Source organism: Dipodomys spectabilis, unplaced genomic scaffold (assembly GCF_019054845.1).
Source record: "Dipodomys spectabilis isolate Male_0828 unplaced genomic scaffold, ASM1905484v1 ptg000219l, whole genome shotgun sequence".
Lineage (NCBI taxonomy): Eukaryota > Metazoa > Chordata > Mammalia > Rodentia > Heteromyidae > Dipodomys > Dipodomys spectabilis.
This window is the reverse complement of record NW_024870896.1, coordinates 4,537,725-4,558,148: the sequence shown is the minus strand read 5'-3', so window position 1 is coordinate 4,558,148 and position 20,424 is coordinate 4,537,725. Positions and strand designations below refer to the sequence as shown.

General features: G+C 46.3%; 1 protein-coding gene across 1 annotated transcript in view; it reads right to left on the bottom strand.

Annotated features, from left to right (window-relative positions):
- Positions 1-16,326: 16,326 nt before the first annotated feature.
- The window catches only part of Atp10a (ATPase phospholipid transporting 10A (putative)), an 89,605-nt gene continuing 85,507 nt past the window's right edge, over positions 16,327-20,424 (bottom strand). The window contains exons 18-21 of the mRNA XM_042697493.1: positions 19,054-19,134; positions 18,858-18,962; positions 17,280-17,467; positions 16,327-17,119 (exon numbers count right to left, since the gene is read on the bottom strand). Coding sequence (XP_042553427.1) covers positions 16,531-17,119; positions 17,280-17,467; positions 18,858-18,962; positions 19,054-19,134 — 963 coding nt within the window. The 3' untranslated portion in view covers positions 16,327-16,530. The remainder of the gene's footprint in view (positions 17,120-17,279; positions 17,468-18,857; positions 18,963-19,053; positions 19,135-20,424) is intronic.

Genomic DNA, 20,424 nt, shown 5'->3' with positions numbered 1-20,424 from the left:
TTTAAATTTCAGTTTCCTTGAGGACAGAAGTCAGTTTGGAAAAATTCTAACCTGTACAGATACTCCTTGATTAAAATAGATAATAGCTCACTCAGGAAAAGCCAAAGAATGTATTTGCTTTCCTGAAGCACTGAGTTCTTTTGAACTCAGCCCTGAGTCCCTGAGCATCTTTGCTCAAGGCAAGGGCTCTACTACTTTGAGCTACAGCCCCACTTCCAGTTTTCTGGTGGTTCACTGGAGATCAGACTCGCATGGATTTTTTTCTGCTTGAGCTGGCTTTGAACTTTGATCCTCAGATCTCAGCCTCCGGAGGAGCTAGGATTACAGGTGTGAGCCACTAGCGCCCAGCTCCTGTTGTTCAATTTTTTTCTTTGGGTCCGGTCGTGGGGCCTGAACTCTGGGCCTAGGCGCTGTCCCTCAGCTCTTCAGCTCAAGGCTAGCGCTCTACCACTTGAGCCACAGAGCCACTTCCGGCTTTTTTCTTTTTGCTTATGTGGTGCTGAGGAATCGAACCCAGGGCCTCAGGCATGCAAGGCAAGTGCTCTACCACTGAGCCACCTTCCCAGCCCCCCTGTTGTTCATTTTTAAGGATTAGATTCCACATGCCATATTTGTCTTTCTCAATTTGACTAACATAATGAGCTCTAGCTCCACTCACTTTTCTGCAAGTGACATAATTTTATTTTTTATGGCTGAGTAATATTCCATGTGTATACATACGTACTACATTTTCTATATTTATTCAATTGATGGACACTGAAGTTGATTCCAGATTTTGAATATTGTGAGTAGTGCTACTCTGACTATGTGTGTGAAGGTATCTTGGATATATATTGATTTGCATGCTTCCAATCTATACTCAGGAGAGGTATTGAAGGATCGTATTCTGCTATAGCTCTATCTTTAGCTTTTTGAGAAATCTCCATACTGATATTCATAGTAGCTGCCCCAATTTACATTCCCAGCCACAATGTGTAGTGGTTGCCTCTTCCCTACATTCTTGCCAGCATTTGTTGTTGTTTGTTTTCTTTTCTTTTCTTATTTTTTTGGGGGGGGGGTCCGGTCGTGGGGCCTGAACTCTAGGCCTGGGCGCTGTCCCTCAGCTCTTCAGCTCAAGGCTAGTGCTCTACCACTTGAGCCACAGCGCCACTTCCAGCTTTTTTCTTTCTGCTTATGTGGTGCTGAGGAATCGAACCCAGGGCCTCATGCATGCAAGGCAAGTGCTTTACCACTGAGACACCTTCCCAGCCCCTTGTTGTTTGTTTTCTTGATGATAGTCATTCTCACTGGAGTGAGATGGAGTCCCAATGATGTTTTGATTTGCATGGTTATGATGGCTAAAGATGTCGAACATTTCTTTGTGTATTTATTCATATTTATTCACCATTTGTATTTGTTCTTTTGAAAACTATCCAATCCATTTCCCTGTTTATTAATTAGACCATTTTTGGAAGGGATATTTATATATTCTGGATATTCTGATGAATAACTGGCAAAGATTTCCCACCCTGTGAAAGTTTTCTTTTCATTCTGGTTATTGGTTGCTGTGCAGAAGCTTTTTAATTGAATGCGAACCCATTTTTTTCCCCCAGTTCTTGTTGTGATTTTCTGAGAAATTGCAGTTGCTATTCAGTAAAGCATTACCTTTATCCATGTACTTTTTCCCTGTGATAATTTCTTATATGGCTCCATGTGGGGCTGTGAATCAGAAATGTCTTGTAGTTATTTCAGCAATCTTAGTATCTGTCTCAGAAGAAAGATTAGAGATTTAGCTTAATGGAAGGAAAGAGACAGGAGGACCTGGAGGGGTAATCAATCAGTTTTAAGTAGGGAGAAGTACAGAGAGAACATGTATATAGATTAGGAAGAAACAATCATAAAGAATAAAGTTACAACATTAAAATAGGAGAGAGAGAGAGAGAGAGAGAGAGAGAGAGAGAGAGAGAGAGAGAGAGATTAAGGTACCAGAAGAAGAATCTAGGGGAAAAAAGGGATTTCCTTTGCAAAGGAATAGGAAAATTCCTATCAGGAACAGAATGAAAGACAAGTAGGTCCAGAAATACGACAGATATTGCACTTCTAGTTAAAGACAGCAGCTTAAGCACCCACATTTGTTTTAGCTCCTTTTTGAAGCCTAGTCAATTATATTAAGGTGTATAACAATGAGTAGAACTGGTGGGTAAGAAGAGAACACAGGAAAAGAAAGGCAGTCAGTAAGAACAGAGAGGGAGGTACCACTGAGAATTACAGCCAGTCTTGAGTCTCTCGGCAGAGCCCCCAAATGAAGGGGTGCCTGGAGCCTATTCATCTGTCCATCCATCCATCCATCCATCCATCCATCCATCCAATCACTCATTCTCTGCACATGTGGGTACTGACTGTCCTCTGTAAGCTAGGCATTGTACTTGACCCTGGAACATAATACTGAACAGAACATAGAACCCTGACTTCATAGCAGACAGTAGAGACCAGAACTGTTCATTATAGAGTTTAGCAGGTATTGTTGGCTCTGAGGGAAAAGAGACAAGGTTGAGCAGTGGGTGGGGCAGGTGGGTGACAGCTGAGTGTTCAGGGGGAGTATCTGCAAGGGCTCTAGGACCTCACTAACACCTTCATCTGGAGCAGATCCTTCATGCAGGAACACACCCGTCATAGGGGAAGGTCTAAGAGATGCTGCTGTCTCTCCATGGGCTGATGGGTGGTGTACGCAGTCCCAGAAAACAATAAAACCTGATAGCAGGATCTGAGGAAGGATTAGACGGAGGTCGGAGGCAGGAACAATGAGGAAGCCAAGAATGAGACTTGCAAGCTCAAAAGGAGTTTGAGGATAGGGAGAAAGTGATTTCTCCCTCCTTTCAGGCCATGTGTGTTACTGGGTCCAAGTGTCCTGCCCACATTAAGATTCAACAGGACTCAGGGGCTGGTGGCTCACACCTCTAATCCAAGCTACTCAGGAGACTGAGATATGAGAATCGTGGTTCAAAGCCAGCCCTGGAAGTTAAGTCCATGAGACTCTTATCTCTAACAAACTATTCAGAAAAAGCCAGAAGTGGTACTGTGGCTCGAGAGGTAGAGTGCTAGACTTGAGCAAAAAGCAGCTCAGGGACAGTGCCCAAGCCCTGAGTTCAAGCCCCAGGATGGACAAAAAATAAAAATAAAAATAAAATCAACAGGGCACCTTCCATGCTTCTTTGAGAGCCTGCTGTCTGCCCTGTTCACTCACAAAACTTCCCTTTTATATATGGCTCCGATATATTGCATATATTCAATTAATTGGGAGCTTGAAAAAGAAAAACAATGGTACACAGGAAGCTGATCCAGGGAAGGCAATTATTGCTTTAAAAATATTTTTAAAGTATAGCTTTTCCAATGTCAGCCTTTTCCATTCCTAGCATGGTTCTTTATTTTTTAATTTTTATTTTATTTATTTTTGTCAGTTGTGAGGCCTCAACTCTGGGCCTGGGCACTGCCCCTCAGCTCTTCAGCTCAAGGCAAGTGTTCTACCACTCAAGCCACAGCACCACTTCTGGCTTTTTCTATTTATGTGATGCTGAAGAATCGAACCCAGGGCCTCATGCATGCAAGGCAAGCTCTCTACCACTGAGCCACCTTCCCAGCCCGGGCTTTTTTTTTTTTAATGTGAAGCTTGCAAGGCACGGAGGGGGAGATTAGTCATATTAAGCATGATGAAAACTGCTTCAGATTCAGATTTTAGGAAGGCCCATGAGAAGAAAATAAATCGCGAAGACATCGCTTCCCTATGGAAAGGAGCCTGGAGCAGATTTCATTAGTGCACAATTGCCTAGAGAACAGCATCATGGCTTCTTCCTGATCCTGACTTGCTCTGCCGAAATGATCCCCACAGTATTCATTCTTGATTGACATTATGCATATATTCTTCTTTCCCAAGAAACTAACCATGCCTTTGAAGTTCCTAATTCATGAAATTAAAATCACTCACTACAGTTTTCAAAGATCCAGAAAATGGCTCCATTTTTACCTTTCTGAAGATATTTTATCCTTAAATGAGAGATATAATGGATCTCTGTGTGTATGCTGGTCCTGGGGCTTGAACTCAGAACTTGAGCTTTTTTGCTCTGCCACTTAAACCACAGCTCTGCTTCTGGCTTCTTGGGTAGTTTATTGAAGATTAAGAGTCCCATGGACTTTTCCTGCCCGGGATGGCTTCAAAACACAGTCCTCAGATTTTAGTCTCCTGAGTAGCTAGGATGACAGGCGTGAGCCACCAATACTGAGTAGACCTAATGGCTCCATTGAAGGACCTGGATACTTGTAATGTAGACAGAAATGAAAACTGTAAATAAAATACGTCTAGATCTAAAAACACAGCTCTTCTTCATGTATGAGATCTTGACACTCCTGAAAGAGAAACCTGTACTTCTTCTTCAAAAGGACTTGGTTATTATTGTCTCCATTTAAAACAAGTTAGCTAGCCAGGCTCTGGTGGCTCACCGCTGTCATCCTAGCTACTCAGGAGGCTGAGATCTGAGGGTCATGGTTCAAAACCAGCCTGGGCAGGAAAGTCCATGAGACTCTTATCTCCAACTAACCACTTCTAAACCAGAAGTGGTGCTGTGGCTCCAACTGGTAGAGCACTAGCCTTGAGCAAAAAGAGCTCAGGGACAGTGCCCAGGCCCTGAGTTCAAGCCCTACCACTGACAAACAACAACAACCACATACACACACACACACACACACACCAAAAACAGGTTAGTTAACAGCACACACAGAACACTTATTTCGATCTGCCTCTGTGTGTGTGTGTGTGTGTGTGTGTGTGTGTGTCTGTCTGTCTGTCTGTCTGTCTTGGAGATGGGATTTTTAAAAAGCTTATGGCAAAAACTAACGCTAGTGCTTGTTGTCTCCAAAGCTGTTGTAATGTAGGTTTATATAATATATATATATATGTATATATATATATATTCAGGATCATAAGGGCCGATTTTTTTTATTTATTTTTTTGGGGGGGTCCAGTTGTGGGGCCTGAGCTCTGAGCCTGGGCGCTGTCCCTCAGCTCTTCAGCTCAAGGCTAGCGCTCTACCACTTGAGCCACAGCGCCACTTCTGGCTTTTTTCTTTTTGCTTATGTGGTGCTGAGGAATGGAACCCAGGGCCTCAGGCATGCAAGGCAAGCGCTCTACCACTGAGCCACCTTCCCAGCCCATATGGGCCGATTTAAACAGACCCTTCCGGACCCCTGATTGAGGGCTGGGTGTGTGGTGTGTGCCTATGTCTGATGCCTGGCCAGATTTGGGAATCCCTGTCTGAGCTGGGGGGGGGGGGGGAGCCAAGGGAGGCAAACCCCAGGGTGGGGACTACAATTCTCATCACCTTTTCAGGATCATCAGCAGAGACAGACAGACAGACAGACAGAGACAGACAGAGACAGAGAGACAGAGAGACAGAGACAGAGAGACAGAGAGACAGAGACAGAGACCCTGCAGCCAGCAGCAGCCCCATGTGGCTCACCCATATGAATAATCTAAGCCCAAAGTAGCTCACTCTGGAACGAGGAGAGTTTCATCCACCCCAAAGAGGGCTCCGTGCAGCCCATCAGAGATTTCCGTTTATCTTCATCTGTGCACTGGGAAATGCTAGCGTGTGCTTTGTAACTCCACTGCCTTGCTGATGCCATCTAGAGTGTATCCTGGGGAGCTGCCTCAGGCTCTCTCTGGAACATTCCAAAAGGGAAGGGTTTGAGGTAGGTGACCTCTTGCTCCCTGTACTTCCCCTACCACCCCCTGAACATGATTCTAGGTTCAGAACACACCGCACCCCGCTCCCTTTTAAGGAATAACTATGCAGCCGCATAGTTAAGTGTAGCCAAGAATTTATCTCTCTTATTTTTACACCGTGCGATGTAATTGTATACTTCCTTAAAACAATCACAACAAGAAGGGGGAAAAAAAGTGTGTGTGTTATCTTCAGTAATAAACTTGTGATATTTTCCCTTCAGGGCCTGAAGCTGTAAAAAGAGACACCTCCTACTCCTCTCTCCCCAAAAGAAGAGGCTGTAGGCTCATCTTTTCAATGTTCAAAATTTCAGGGTACAGAGCACAGAGAAACTTCTTTTATGGACTTTGCTTGCAAGTACTCAATCTGATTGCATGTGTTTGGGAAAAGGGGCATTTTCTGCTTCTTTATTTCTTAAAACAAAGTAAAAAAAAGGGGGGGGGAATTCGCAGGGGGTATCTCAGTTCTCTGTCTTGTGCCATTGGGCTTATTTTTTTAAAGTTTTTTGGGGGAATAATTTTATTATCTTTAAGTAGTTGTACAGAGGAGTTGCCATTCAACTAAGCAGTTTGATACAGTGCCTTTTGATCCATGTCACTCCTTTCAACTTTCTCACCCACTCCTCCCACCCCACCCCTTCCCTCACTTTTCTTAATTTTTAGGTTATGGGTTGATTTATTTTTGGCATTTAACAAAGCCATTTACATATACAATGCATCTTGATCGGTGTCCTCCCTTCTAGAGTGTGGATTTTTAACATCAAAGATCAAAATGGCATTTGACAGTTATAAAAATCACCCTCCATTAGCTAGGAAAATTTGTAATCTCATGTGTTGGATTCTCCTCCCTCCCTCCCTCTTTCTCTCTTCTCCCTCTGTCATTTTATCTCTTGGGGTTTTTTCAAGGCTACTTCTTCTCTCAACGTGAAGGGGAAGGGAGAGGGGGAGACAGATACCAAGCTCCCAGCCCTCCCCCCAAATGAACAAGAAGACATCATGAGGTGGTAATGGCTATACAGGGAATAAAGCTCACACATGGCCTGGTGTGTGCCTTGGAGTTGGGGAAGGGCGCTGGTGGGTGCGTTCCTATGGGCTGGGTGTCCTGTGGAGGAATCCTGAGCAGCTGCCCAGGCCCCATCCTGGAACAGGTCTCCTTTCCAGCCTGCAAATCCAGCAGCTTTTTGTTTGCTCTGAGGGAGGACAGCAGCTAAAAATAGCAGAAGGACTTTCCCTTAAACATGTGTTTCCTGCTCCTGTGAGCCACCACTCAGGACAGAGATTTATAGCTACCCAGGTTCCAAGAGGTGATTTAGAATTTCCCAGTCAGAGCAGATACATGTTGCTGCCATGTCTGTTTTAGGAGATCGACTTGCAGACCATCTGACAGTGAGCTGTGGTGTCGGTGAGTCCAGCAACAGGACGTGGGTAGAGTAGAAGAATCGGACACCCATCTCTCCCAGTTTCTTCACTGGACAGCGGTGAACAGAGAGATTCATGCTGTGTTACCAGAAGCTTTCAGTGGAAAATTACAGACAGGAGCTGAAAGGGGCTAAGAGTTTCCTGGGTGTCCATCTTATTTATCCACTCCCCTTGCAGTATGTCAACCAATGGGCCAGCAGGAGAAAGGGTGCATTTCTGACAGGGCTCTTTTCATTTAGCATTCTATGTTCTCTTTAGTTTCAAACATTCCTAACATCCCTTCTTATTTCTATTCACCCAAGAAGACTCAACCACTGAAAAAGTTCATGTCACGTGGCTATAGCTACACAAGGGGTCAGAATTGAAGAGTATGGGAGGGGGTGTTGAAGGACTTGCTTTGCTTTTGGTGACAGGCACACTCAGAGTAGAGTTTGCACGTCTTTCCTTGCTGACGTTGGTTCCTTTGGGAGGTTGTCATATTTAAAAGTCTCCTATAATCCTAGCTACTCAGGAGACTGAGATCTGGAGGATTGAAGTTTAAGGCTAGCTTAGATTGACATGTCTATCAGATTCCATTTCCAATTAACCAGCAAGAAACTGGACTGGAGATACAGCTCAAGCGGTACAGCACCCTCTGTAGGCAAGAAAGTGGAGTGATAGCAGGAGCCTTTAGTTCAAGCCCCACTCAAACCCTCCCCCAACACACACATATACACACGCACCATCTTAAGAACAGTAAAACATTAAGACCTTTTTCTTATATTAAAGACTCAGAGGTGACAGGGCACCTGTAATCCTAGCTACTCAGGAGGCTGAAGGTTGGGGTTCAAAGCCAGCCCAGACAGGAAAGCCCATGAGAGTCTTATCTCCAATTAACCACCAGAAAACTGGAAGTGGAGCTGTGGCTCAACATGGTAGGGTGCTAGCCTTGAGCAAAAACAGAGCTCATGGACATTTCCCCGGCCCTGAGTTCAAGCCCCACAACCAACAAAAACAAAAACAAAAGCAATGACAACAATAACTACAACAAAAGCCAGTAGTGTCTGGCAATACTTTACTTTGGTGTCTTCATGTGAAATTAGGATGAACATTAGTATTTCTGGCTATTTCTCAGCAGCTGAGCTGGGCTGCCTCACTGCTTTGTGTGACCTCAGTTTTCCTACAGTTACCTATCTGAGCAGGTGCCTAGGGAGTCAGTTGTGTTGGATGGTGTTGTAACCATCCTCTCCAAGAACCACTGGAGTCACAACAATCGACACGAAAATAAAGAACTGTCTCAGCAAGGCAAAATTTACTTCTGTAGAAGAGTGTGAATGACCTCCGTCAAAAATCCAGCAAGCAAGCCAGCAAGACAGGCAGCCTGTCCCTTATTTACCCCTAACCCAGCAGGCCCCGCCCCCTCTGCTTGGATTGGCTGAGCTCAGGTTCACAATCTGCTGGCGATTGGCTAGTTTGAATACCGGGAGATGTATTTACAGAAGGGGACCATTCACAGTGCACAAAGAAATCTCAAAACATGTCCACATCCTCTGCTGCTTCTTGAACAATCTAAGGTGTGCCTTCTGAGGTGTGTCTTCATGCAGTCACTCACTTTTCTTTAAGGCCAAAGACACGATTTTCTTCCCCCTCACAGATGCCCACATTATGGGGGCATTTTGGGCACTTGAGATGGAGACTTGTCACCTCTGACAGCACCCTGCACTTTATTATTGTTGTAAAGTGTTGCTCAGGAGTCTGATGGAAGACACAGACAAGTCATTCCCGCTAGGTGGTGAAAAGAGGGTGAGGCAAAAAGAAAACAAAAAAAGGAGGTGATGGCAAGTGTCAGCATGAATCCCTGAGACCCTCTCTGCCAGCGCCATTACTCAGTGCCCTGGGCCACGAACCTCAGGGTCCCGCTGGGTACGCTGGGAGAGCTGGAAGGGAAAGAGGAGTCACACGATGTGTCCTCATGGTTACTGGATGACAAGCCAGAACGTTCCTTTGCATTGTGGGTAAATAACATCCCTGACATGTTAGAGGCCTCCAAAGATCCTCTAGACAGAGCACCTACTGCATAGTGCACCCAGAAGGCATGTGTGTGGGGTGACCTTCACGGTGGGGCCTAAGAAGAGAGAGAAGTTGGAGCATGTCTACAGACCACCCGCCCCTGCGTGGACATCTGTTTATAATAATAAAACTCCAGGGGCTGGGAAGCTGGCTCAGTGGTAGAGCACTTGCCTTGCATGCCTGAGGCCCTGGGTTCAATTCCTCAGCACCACATAAGCAAAAAGAAAAAAGCCGGAAGTGGTGCTGTGGTTCAAGTGGTAGAGCGCTAGTCTTGAGCTGAAGAGCTGAGGGACAGCGCCCAGGCTCAGAATTCAGGCCCCACGACCAGACTCAAAAAAAATAAATAAATAAAACTCCAGTCAGACAGCTAGGCTCACCACTGATCAGCCACAGTCCCTTTCTTTGTCTTATTTAGTGGTTGTATCTCTGGGCAACTCTCTTTACATTTTATGGCATTGCTCCAAAAAGATGCGGAGGGGGGCTAGGAAGGTGGCTCAGCGGTAGAGTGCTTGCCTCGCATGCATGAGGCTATGGGTTCAATTCCTCAGCACCACATACACAGAAAAGGCCAGAAGCGGCACTGTGACTCAAGTGGTCCAGCACTAACCTTGAGCTGAAGAGCTCAGGGACAGTGCCCAAGCCTAGAGTTCAAGCCCCACAACCAACCAAAAGAAAAAAAATGCAGAGGGGATCAGCCCTGGCTGCCTAGAAGTTTTGTTTGTCTGTCTGTCTGTTGGCATTTCTCTGAGCGTAGATCAGTTGTTGGAGCAGGCACGGTATCGTGTGCATTTTTCATTCATTTTTGTCACTTAACTTTGAAACGCAGCGTTGAAATCTGTACAACTGAAAGATGACTTCTTCAAGACAAGATGATGAGCCGTTTTCTTAGTTTCTGTGGCTTTAAAAAAAAAAATTTGTTTGAAAAAAAAAATCTTATTTTCTTGGGATCTTCTAGAAGGCGACCTACTGGAAAGATGGAAGAGAAATTAGGGCACCTTCACACCCTGAGAGAAGCCTTTTGCTCTGCCTCTTTCCAAGCCAAGATTCTGTTGGTCTTCTAGCCAGAAAGGGTGGAGAAGGGCAGGACCAGAAAGGATCTGGGTTGAGTGAACAATAGAGGACTTGTGAGCTGGTCCAACCACGGAGGGAAGAAACTGAAAAGCTTAATGATAAAATCAACAGGAGTGGCCAGGAGTGGCCTGAAATTCGCCACGGGTTGAAGCGGTGACTAAACTATCTCCACCCACTGTGAGTGGCTACAGGCCCACAGCTCAGGTCACTTAGGAAAGTAGCAGATGGTTTTTCCTGGTAGAGTTACAGGCACAGCATGTACCAGTTGGAACTGGGTTTGGTGAAGGAGGGTTTTTATTCCTGCCATCTGGTGTCTGAACCATGTCACCAACTTTCCAGCAAAAAAAAAAAAAAAAGAAAAAGAACCCTTCCAGCTGTGCTTTGATGAGTGAAGACCAGAGCAGAGCAACACCTCTGAAAATGTCCTGATACGCTCTTGTCACTTCTATTGATTGGAAGCACTGGCCTTGGCTGTAAACTAAGTTCAGATTGATCAAAAGAGTTTTTGTATACAAACACCAGCAGGGATTCCTTCAATAGGAGACATCTGATTAACACGGTGTTTGAACTGGCTAAATTGGTCCAAAGAATGAGCTGGGAACCCTCCCCACCCCCAGGACTTGTACAATAACTATCTGTGCAAGAGAGAGAGACCCATTCTGTGCATGGGCGACGCAGTTTTGTTTTGTTTTTTGGGGGGTGTGTGTCAGTCGTGGGGCTTGAACTCAGGGCCTGGGGCGCTCTCTCTGAGCTTTTTCACTGGAGATTAGTGCTCTGCCACTTGGAGCCACAGCACCACTTCTGGTTTTCTGGTGGTTCAATGGAGATGAGCATCCTATGGACTTTCCTGCCTGGGCTGGCTTTGAACTGTGATCCTCAGATCTCAGCCTCCTGAGTAATTAGGTAGGAGTCTAGGTGTGAGCCAGCGGTGCCTGCCAGGCAGGAGAGGCGTAATGGAGCTGGTTTCCACTATAAGATCAAATGACAGGGGCTGGAAAGGAGGCGAGAGGCCTTGGTATTGTCCCCCATTCTGACCCTGATGACCAGAAGCTATCAGTTTATGAGAGAAACCAAAGGAGAAAAAAAGCTAGTGGTGTCGGGCGCTGGTGGCAAGCACGCTTTTAAAGAGTTTATTTAGTAAAGAGGAAGTGAAGCCCACCCAGAAGCAGCAGCAGCAGCAGCAGTGGGGACCTGGAGACTGCTTGTCCCACCCTGCGGCTTGGTGTGGCCTCTCGCCCCCTCCCTTTGTCTCCGCCCTCCAGGCAATCTGTCTGCTGATGATTGGTCTGTTTGACTCAGGCAGACCTTCTCCAGAGTGATGGACGTGGCTCATGCTTGGTCTGTTTAAAACAGGCTGGACCGTCTCCTGGGCGGTGGTCCAAGAGAGGTGGTTTGGCCTGAGACCTTGGCCTTGGCAAGAACCAAGGCACTCCCCTGGGTGGTAGCTTGTAGAAAGGCTGGCTTGTGTTATGGCTGGACCTTTCCCTGGGAGCCGGCCACTGGAGAAGGAGGGGGCAAACTGGCCAAACTGGTTTGCTGATGTCCTTCAATGTTAGTCAGGATTCTCCAAAGAAACTGAACGAACGGAATCTATGTACGAGAGGGGTTTTCTTAGACTGGCCCACAGGGTCAGAGAGGCTTACAAGGTCCACAACGGCTCTCTACAGCCTGGAAAGCCAGGAGAGTCGGTCCTTGTTCAGCCCGAGGAGCTAGAAGCCTCAGAACAAGCAGGACGAAATGCTGCAGCCCCAAGTCAGAGGCTGAAGGCCTGAGAGCCCCTTTGAGAGCCATGAACACAAATCCTCCTTCAAGAGCTGAAGGGCCTGATGTCTGATGTCCACAGGCACACAGCAGCAGAGAAATCCATCTGCTCAGGGAGGGAGGGTGAGAATGAGAGTCAAATTTCCCCTTCTCCCACTCATTTATTCCATTCTAAAATTGGAAAGACTCATCGTAGGGGCCCCTGGTTTTGGGGTGGGGGTGGGGAGGCAGGAGGCCGGATAGCAACACTGGGGAACGCATGATGGAGCTTGTCTCCTGAGCCAAGAAGCAAGAGAGAGAGGGGAGGAGAGGTGTGCACGCTCATAATCCAATCCCCTTCACCGACACCGAGCTCCGCCCCCCATTGGCTTAGCAACTTCACATTAGGCCCCACCTCTTAAAAGTTCCGCTTCCTCCACTAGCATCACCATGAGAACCAGGCCTTTGACTTGAGGGATGTTAGCGAGCCCAACCGCAGCACACCTCCATCTCCAGCCTAAGACGGCCACGAGATTATATAATGAGAGGGGAGCAGACCACAGCGAATTGAAGTCGGTAGGACTGACTTATTCTTCCACTGATGCATGGCATGGACAGCCCAGCTAATTTGGGATAACCATGATTCATTAGGTAGTTATTAAACAAGTCACTCGGGAGAATTATAGACTCTCCTCGCAAGAAGCGAATGCTGGGTGGAGGAAGGAGACGGGAACATTTAAATATAAGAATCAAGTGAGACAACTCAAAAACAAAGCCTCAGGGTATCTGGGTGCCATTAGGTGAGACTACACTTCAGGATGGAAAGAAGCTGGGTACTGGTGGCTCATGCCTGGCATCGGAGCTACTCAGCAGGCTGAGGTCAGAGGATTGCAGTTTGAAGCCAGCCCAGGCAGGAAAGTCTATGTGTATCAGCAATGAACTATTCAGAAAAAGCCAGAAGTGGTGTTGTGTCTCAAATGGTAGAGCACTAGCCTTGGGCCAAAGCAGCTCAGGGACAGTGATCTATCTGGTCCTGAGCTCAAATCCCACACAAAAGGTAAGACAAGGTCGAAGGGCCCCTGGACAGGTGTTTCTTGAGGCATATGCCGGTACGGTTTGTGATGATGGAGTGGTACAAGGCCAGAAAATATGACTGCTTAGGGGCGGAGCGTAGGATGAAGATTATAGTGTCTGCTTCCAAAAATTATGAAGAGAATCTTAGTTAGACTTATAGGCAATACATTCAAAACTGTAGGGACCATTTTAGCACAAGCTTGTAGTGAGGTATCTCTGCTCTAAGGTCCAGATAGATCTTAAGATATTATATTAAATTTGGCTTGGTGTGTTAGGAAATATTTCCAGTCCTGGATTTTGAGTCCTGGATCTCAGCACCAAATGTAAGGAACTGTTTCAAGTCCTGGGTTTTGGATCCCGCGTTTCAGCATCCAATATAAGGAGATATTAAGAGAATATTTCGAGTACCAAGAGTATGAATAAAGAAAAAGGCAAGCCAGGGAGCTGGTGGCTCCTGTCTATAATCCTAGCTACTCAAGAGGCTGAGATCTGAGGATCATGGTTCAAAATCAGACTGGGCAGGAAAGTCCATAAGATCCTTTTCTCCAATTAATCACCAGAAAACTGGAAGTGGCACTGTGACTCAAAGTGGTAGAGCACTAGCCTTAAGTAAAAAAGAACTCAGGATCAGTGGCCAGGCCCAGAGTTCAAGTTTCACAATCAATACTATCCCCTCCCCCCCCCCCCCCCCACTAAGAAAGGCTTTAAACATTGTTTTAGAACATAGCACCTTTAGAAGTGAGGCATATCTTTGTGGTTAGATCTTTAACCTCTTCCCAAATGCTGGTCCAGTTGCTTCTATTCCGGGAGTTATTTTCAGCATTTTAATTTGCATTAGCATTGGCATTGTTTTGGCAAATGAGATCTTTCACAATCACCATTAGCATGTCCTTATAGTTACCTTCGTTCTCATGAGAAGTTGTGGTCATGTTTGTTCCTTAAAAGCATGTCCATTTGTTTCCTCTTTAGTTCTTTTAGAGCTTTTTAATTGATTCATTTGGATTTTCTAGGTTTAGCTTAGAATGTTATGTCATGGTACTTTTAGTCTCTAACATAATCAGTTTTAAAAAATTCATATCTTATTGCATTAGCCAGAAGTTCTGGAAAATATTAAATAGTAATGAGTTACAACAAGCATTTTTCTTAACCTCTGCATTTAATAGGAAGGCCTTTGCTTTTCACGATTACCATTCATTCTTCCACAGCTCCAACATTTACTGAGCGCTAAATTCGACTACAGCATCTGCCCTCCACGACATTAGATTATTTGGTTTTCAGTTTGAACCACGTAGCCACATAGTTTAAGTTGAGATAACTAGTCCCAGTGTCACCAAAAGCAGAGCCAGCTTTCAGTGGCTCTGTATTTCCTCCTATTGTTCTGAGAGCCTTTTAATTTAGTCCTTTGGATCTCCTAGGTATGTGAACACATCGAATCTAAGAAATGGTCATCTTAATCTATAACATTCCAATAATCATTGTTGTTAAAATTTTGATTTTGAAAATGAAGGTTTGGTAATAGTTAGTGCTTTTTTGGTAAGAGTTGTGCAATTCATCCCCATATTAATTATGAGATTAAATTGTTGGTTGCGAGAGATTATTTCTATGAATTTCATCCTATAAAACAGCTAACTACCATTTGCACTGCTTATTTCTCTGAACGGGCCAAAAGCCATTGCCCGGATGCTTCTCCTTTTCTCCTTCCCAGGAGGAGAGATGTCCCTTAGAAAGAGATGTTAACAGCCAGGCAACAATGGCGTGCATCTGTCATCCTAGCTACTGGGAGGCTGAGATCTGAGGATCACAGTTTAAAGCCAATGTGGGCCAGAAAATCCATGAGACTCATCTCCAATTAACCACCAAAAAAGCTGGAAGTGGAGGTGTGGCTCAAGTGGTAGAGTGCCAGCCTGGAGTGGAAAAGCTGAGATGGTGTATGGGTAAGACAGAGATGTGGGGGGTGAGTAAGGAAGGAAGGAAGGGACAAGAGGAGAGGAGAGGAGAGGAGAGGAGAGGGGAGGAGAGGAGAGGGGAGGAGAGGAGAGGGGAGGAGAGGAGAGGGGAGACGAGAGGAGAGAGAGGGGAGAGGAGAGGGGAGAGGAGAGGGAAGGAGAGAGGGAAGAAGGAAGGAAGGAAGGAAGGAAGGAAGGAAGGAAGGAAGGAAGGAAGGGAAGGAAAGAAGGAAGAGGGAGGGAGGGACATAGCTAATGAGTACAGGGTTATCTGGGTGTTGGGCAGACTCTGACACATATATTTACATGTTCATAATACGTTTATGTACATGCTTATAGGTTGTTTTTTTTTTTGTCAGTTGTGAGGCTTTTACTCTGGGCTTAGGCGCTGTCCCTGTGCTCTACTACTTGAGCCACAGAGCCACTTCTGGTTTTCTGGTGGTTAATTGGAGATAAGAGTCTCATGGACTTTCCTGCCTGGGCTGGCTTTGAACCATGATCCTCAGATCTCAGCCTCCTGAGTAGCTAGGATTACAGGTGTGAGCCAGCAGCACTTTGCTTATACTTTCAATCATTTTCTTCTTTATTTTGTTTTAGATGGACAGAAATAATGGCTCATCAGATGAATGCCTGGAAATAATCTACCTCTAGGTGGGTACAGTCTGGTTGGTACCAAGAGCCTAATGCTGGGGTTGAGGGGTAACAGGCTGGGCAGAGAGTCTGGCTTGTACATCATCATATCATTTTCTTCTGAATCCAAAAGGCTTCATATAAGGAAGTGGCTCATAGAGTTAAATACTAACACTTTCCAATACAACCTCACATAAGTCACCTGATCAACAATCCTGTGTAACAGTGGTGACCAGACACCTTCTTTGCAAAGTGATGATTCTTTATTGCACGTGAAGATCTTTATCAGCCAAAATCACTACATGGGGGCTGTTCAACCTACAAGGAGATCATTCTGAAATGCCTGGATAGAATCAAGCACTGGAACGCACCTGACACATGAAGTTTTCCTGAAGTCTCACTTTTCCTTTTCTGACTGAAGAGAAGCCACGGCCAGTGGAAGCCAGTGGAGAAATCTGTCAACTGGAGCCACATGCTCCTCCCCTCTGCCATCTCTCCTGACAGCTGGGGTTCACACCCCCACCTTGGAAACCATACTGAAGGCAACATGCCCTTTTTCCTTCCACAACGAGATGAGAAACAAAATAAATCTCAACACACTGTTCACATGTTGCTCTTCTTTAAACTTTATATATATATATTTACACATATATATGTTAAAGCTCTTATTTTTCTTTATCAATATACTCTATTTAGAACTTTAAAAAATAAAACTTTTCTTTTGGTACCTCTGCTTTCTCTGGATTAAGCCTTGGAAACATTTAAAAATAACATCTCCCCTAGAACTCTCCTGTGCAAATAATAAACATAAATAACATTAACATCTATGTTCTATAAAGAAAAAGGACCCTAGAAATAGTCAGAGACTTGTCCTTGTAAGCCATGCAAGTCCTGATCTGATGGCGGCGGACTGGCCAGGAACTCGTCATCCTGTTTATCCATCTGTAAACTACTCCTGGAAAACTGTAAGACACTCCCCAGCCCACTGACCAGGGACAAGGAGGAGGCCCAGTTGAGGGAGCTGAAGTTGGGGAGGTTGAAGAGGGAGGCCAGGGGTGCTGCCCGGCCTGCACTGGTCGATTTCCTCTTCGAGTCTCCAGGACAGTCTTGGGAAGTAGCTTCTCCCAGCAGGGAGGGTCCTGGGGCTTGGGTCCCCAACCCCTCCACCAGGGTGTTCTCTCTCAACGGCACACTGGTGTCCACCGCACTGGGCTCTCCCCTGGCCTCGGGGGAGCAGGAGGCACAATTGTTGGACAGGGACCTGGAAGGATTCAGGGTCCGCCCTTGGGAATGCTCAGTTCTTGGGTCTCCTGGGAGGTGTCCCTGAGCAAAGATTTCTTGGGGAGTGTTGAGTTTCTTGGGGGATTTCTTGGCTGACTGACGTCCCAATTGGAGCTGAGTGGGGAACAGGCTTCCCTGGAGGGCTCTGAAGAACAATCTGGAAAAAGCATGGCGGGGGGGAAGAAAAATGAAAAGTTAAAGACTGTAGACCGGCGGTGGGCGGTGCTTGTGTACTTTTGGAGGCTCACTCGGGGCTCAAGCACAGAGACGCTCTGCGTGCTCTGGGGGCGAGAGACAGCCTCTCCCATAACACCCACCTGGGCAGCAGGGCCGTGATGGGCGCGAGGAAGCAAGTCAAGTAGAACACGGGGTCTCCCAGCAAGGTCTGCATACTCCAGTAGGGGTTCGAGGGAGGGTAGCACGTGGCGCAGGAGGCATTGTAAACCAAAGCCACAGAGAAAAACAGAAGGATACTGAAGCCACAAGCAATCCAGTTGAGCCAGGTCTGTAGGGGGAACCGGAGAGAGGGCTGTTATGTCAACTTAAAAAGGTGGCGATGATGCCGGGCACCAGTGGCTCACACTTGTCAGCCTTGCTACTCAGGAGGCTGAGATCTGAGGATCACGGGTCAAAGCCAACCTGGAAAGTCAGCATCAGAAGATGCTGAAAGTGAAGTTATGGTTCAGGTGGTAGAGTGCTAGCCTTTGCCTTGAGCAAAAAAAAAAAAAGGTCAGGGACAGCATGCAGGCCCTTAGTTCAAGTCTTAGGATTCTCTCTCTCTCTCTCTCTCTCTCTCACACACACACACACAGTGGCAATGATGAGGGCCACAAAAATGTACCAGTCATCAGTGAACTTGGATGTGATATTCTACGGCTGAGTTAAAAATAAGAATTTAGGTCTTTGTCAGTGGCTCATACCTAAGTTACCTTAGCTACTCAGAAGGCTGAGATCTGAGGATCAAGGTTCAAAGCCACCCTGGCCAGGAAAGTCTGTGAGACCCTTAGCACCAATTAACCACTAAAAAGCCAGAGGTGGAGCTATGGCTCAAGTGATAAAGCCTTGAGGAAAGAAGCTAAGACAGAGCCCAGGCCCTAAGTTCAAGCCCCGCTATCAGCACAAAAAAAAGATGGAAACAATGATGACCACAAAAGCATATCAGTCTTCAGTGACAGGGTGTGATATTCTAGGGGCTTAATAAAAATTGAGTATCTATCTATCTATCTATCTATCTATCTTTGATACTGGGTTTGGAGCTCAGGGCCTTCTACCACTGGAGTCACACCTCTAGCCTTTCTTTTTCTTTGAGGTTATTTTTCAGACAGAGTCTCACACTTTTACCCACAGCCAGCCTTGCACCATAAATTCCCCCTACTTATGCTTCTCAAGTAGCTAAGATACCAGCTATGTGCCACTATATTCCTGAGATTGGGTTTTTGCTAACTTTTTTTTGCCCTAGCTGGCTTTGAGCTATCATCCTCCTAAGGATCTCTACCTCTCAAGTAGCTGAGATTATAAACTGGAGCCACTGTAACCAGGCAGACTGTAGTCTTTGTCCATGGTGGGTGGTGGGGCTTGGGAGACTAGCCTGGAACAGGGGTGTAAGGACCACACAGCAGTAAAGGGAACCTCGCTTACCCTCCCCTCCCCACTGGGTAGTGGAGAAAGGAAGGAAAAGCAGGTGTGAAGGAGCCAAAAGCTGGGCAGAGCCCAGTAAGGTATCATTTTCCTTCTCATGAAACTAAGGCCAGCTTTGCAGTCTGTCCTGCCTGCTAAAAAAAGTAAGAACCCGAAGTTCTCAAGGAACCCTGCTGTTGGGAAGTGTGGGACCCATAGCCTCAGAGCCCTCTGGTTGGGGGGTGGGGGGGCACGGTGACCCGACCGGCATCTCTCACCCAGGTTTTGGTTTCAATACCCAGGTGCAGCACGAAGGTGAACAGTGCGATCGCCGTGATGGGGGTCCCCCAGGTGAACATGTCCACATCTGAGTCGTAGTACGCCTGAAAAGACAGCGGAGAGGCCGCCAGGTCCTGTGTCGGAGGGTGCCCGGACACAGAGGACGCGGAAGCCTGGGCCGGGCGCTTTACTCACCAGGTAAGGGATGAAAAAGCACACCAAGCTTTGGAAGGCGGCGTCTACCATGTTTAACCAGAAGGCACGGGGCTGGTACTCCTGGGACACAAAGAGAAACAGGACGATCACAGTGGCCATGGCAGCCTTCGTGCACAGTCCCGCACCAGGACAATGCTTGCTGTTTCAGGATGGGGGGAAGGGTGAAGCCCCGGACAGCCGATGAAAACCCCCATCACCCAACCGATACACAAGGGAACTTTACACGGCCATTAGAAAAGAATCATATGATGCCATTTGCAGGGAAATGGACAGACCTGGGACAAGTCGTGTTAAAGTGAGGTAAGTCAAATTCAGAGAGACAAACGGCACATGCTTTCTCTCCTCGGTGGAAGCTAGATCTAAACGACACGGGGACGTGATGACTGATACAGGACCCCAGGCATCCACGCACGGCGAGACCAAAGGACAATATTCTTAGGAGAGGAAGACAAAGGCGCAATGCTATGTGCCTCTGCTCGTATCAAGGAGTATTTATCCAAATGGTCTCCAGGAAATGGAAACTAGAGGTTTGTGGTTTTTCCTTTGCTGCTGTTTTTGTTTTCTTTTCCTTTTGCCTTATTTAATCTGTCTTTGGAAGGGTAAAAGGGGAAGAAATGGAAGGACCAAGGGTGAAAAAAACACAGCAGTGGTACTCACTGGACACTATGTGGAAAATGAACTCCACTACTTGTGGGTGGGGATGGGAGGGAAAAACTGGGAGAGGGCTAAGGAAGGGATGACATGATCCAAAAAGGAAACGTACCAGGAATTACCCGACTTATGCAACTGTAACGCCTCTGTACATCACCTTGATAATAACAATAAAACAAAAACCAGAAAAAAAAGATCAACCACCATGCAAATGCTCACTCACTCGGAGTTGACAGTGAGCTGTCATGGCTGTCACTCATCAGTGAAAGAGGAGAGCGCTCTTCTGCATCTTCTGAGGGACCATTTCTCCCAAGTAGGAAAAATCATGTGAAGTCTTGGGTAACTGCCCCTCATTTGAGCCCTTTTAGACCTTCTAGGTTTTGTGGTGGATCCCTTGGGTATTTCTTAGGGGCCTGAAATGCTAATGTTAAAAGATGGCTGTGACCTAATGTTAAAAATCAAAAGGTTATTGCTACGATCTGGGTATAGTCTGAAAGCATTCTCCACGGCTTTCCGTGTGGAAATTTAATGCCCATGGTGAGCAATTAAGAAGGTAAAGTTAATTGACCAGAACATCTAGAGATGGAGCTTTGGGGAAGTAATTAGGATTCAATAAATTCCTCAGGGTGGAGTCCCATGATTGAATTCCTATTCTGTCCGGTAAAGGACAGAAGAGACCTGAACTCAGTCGTCACACCT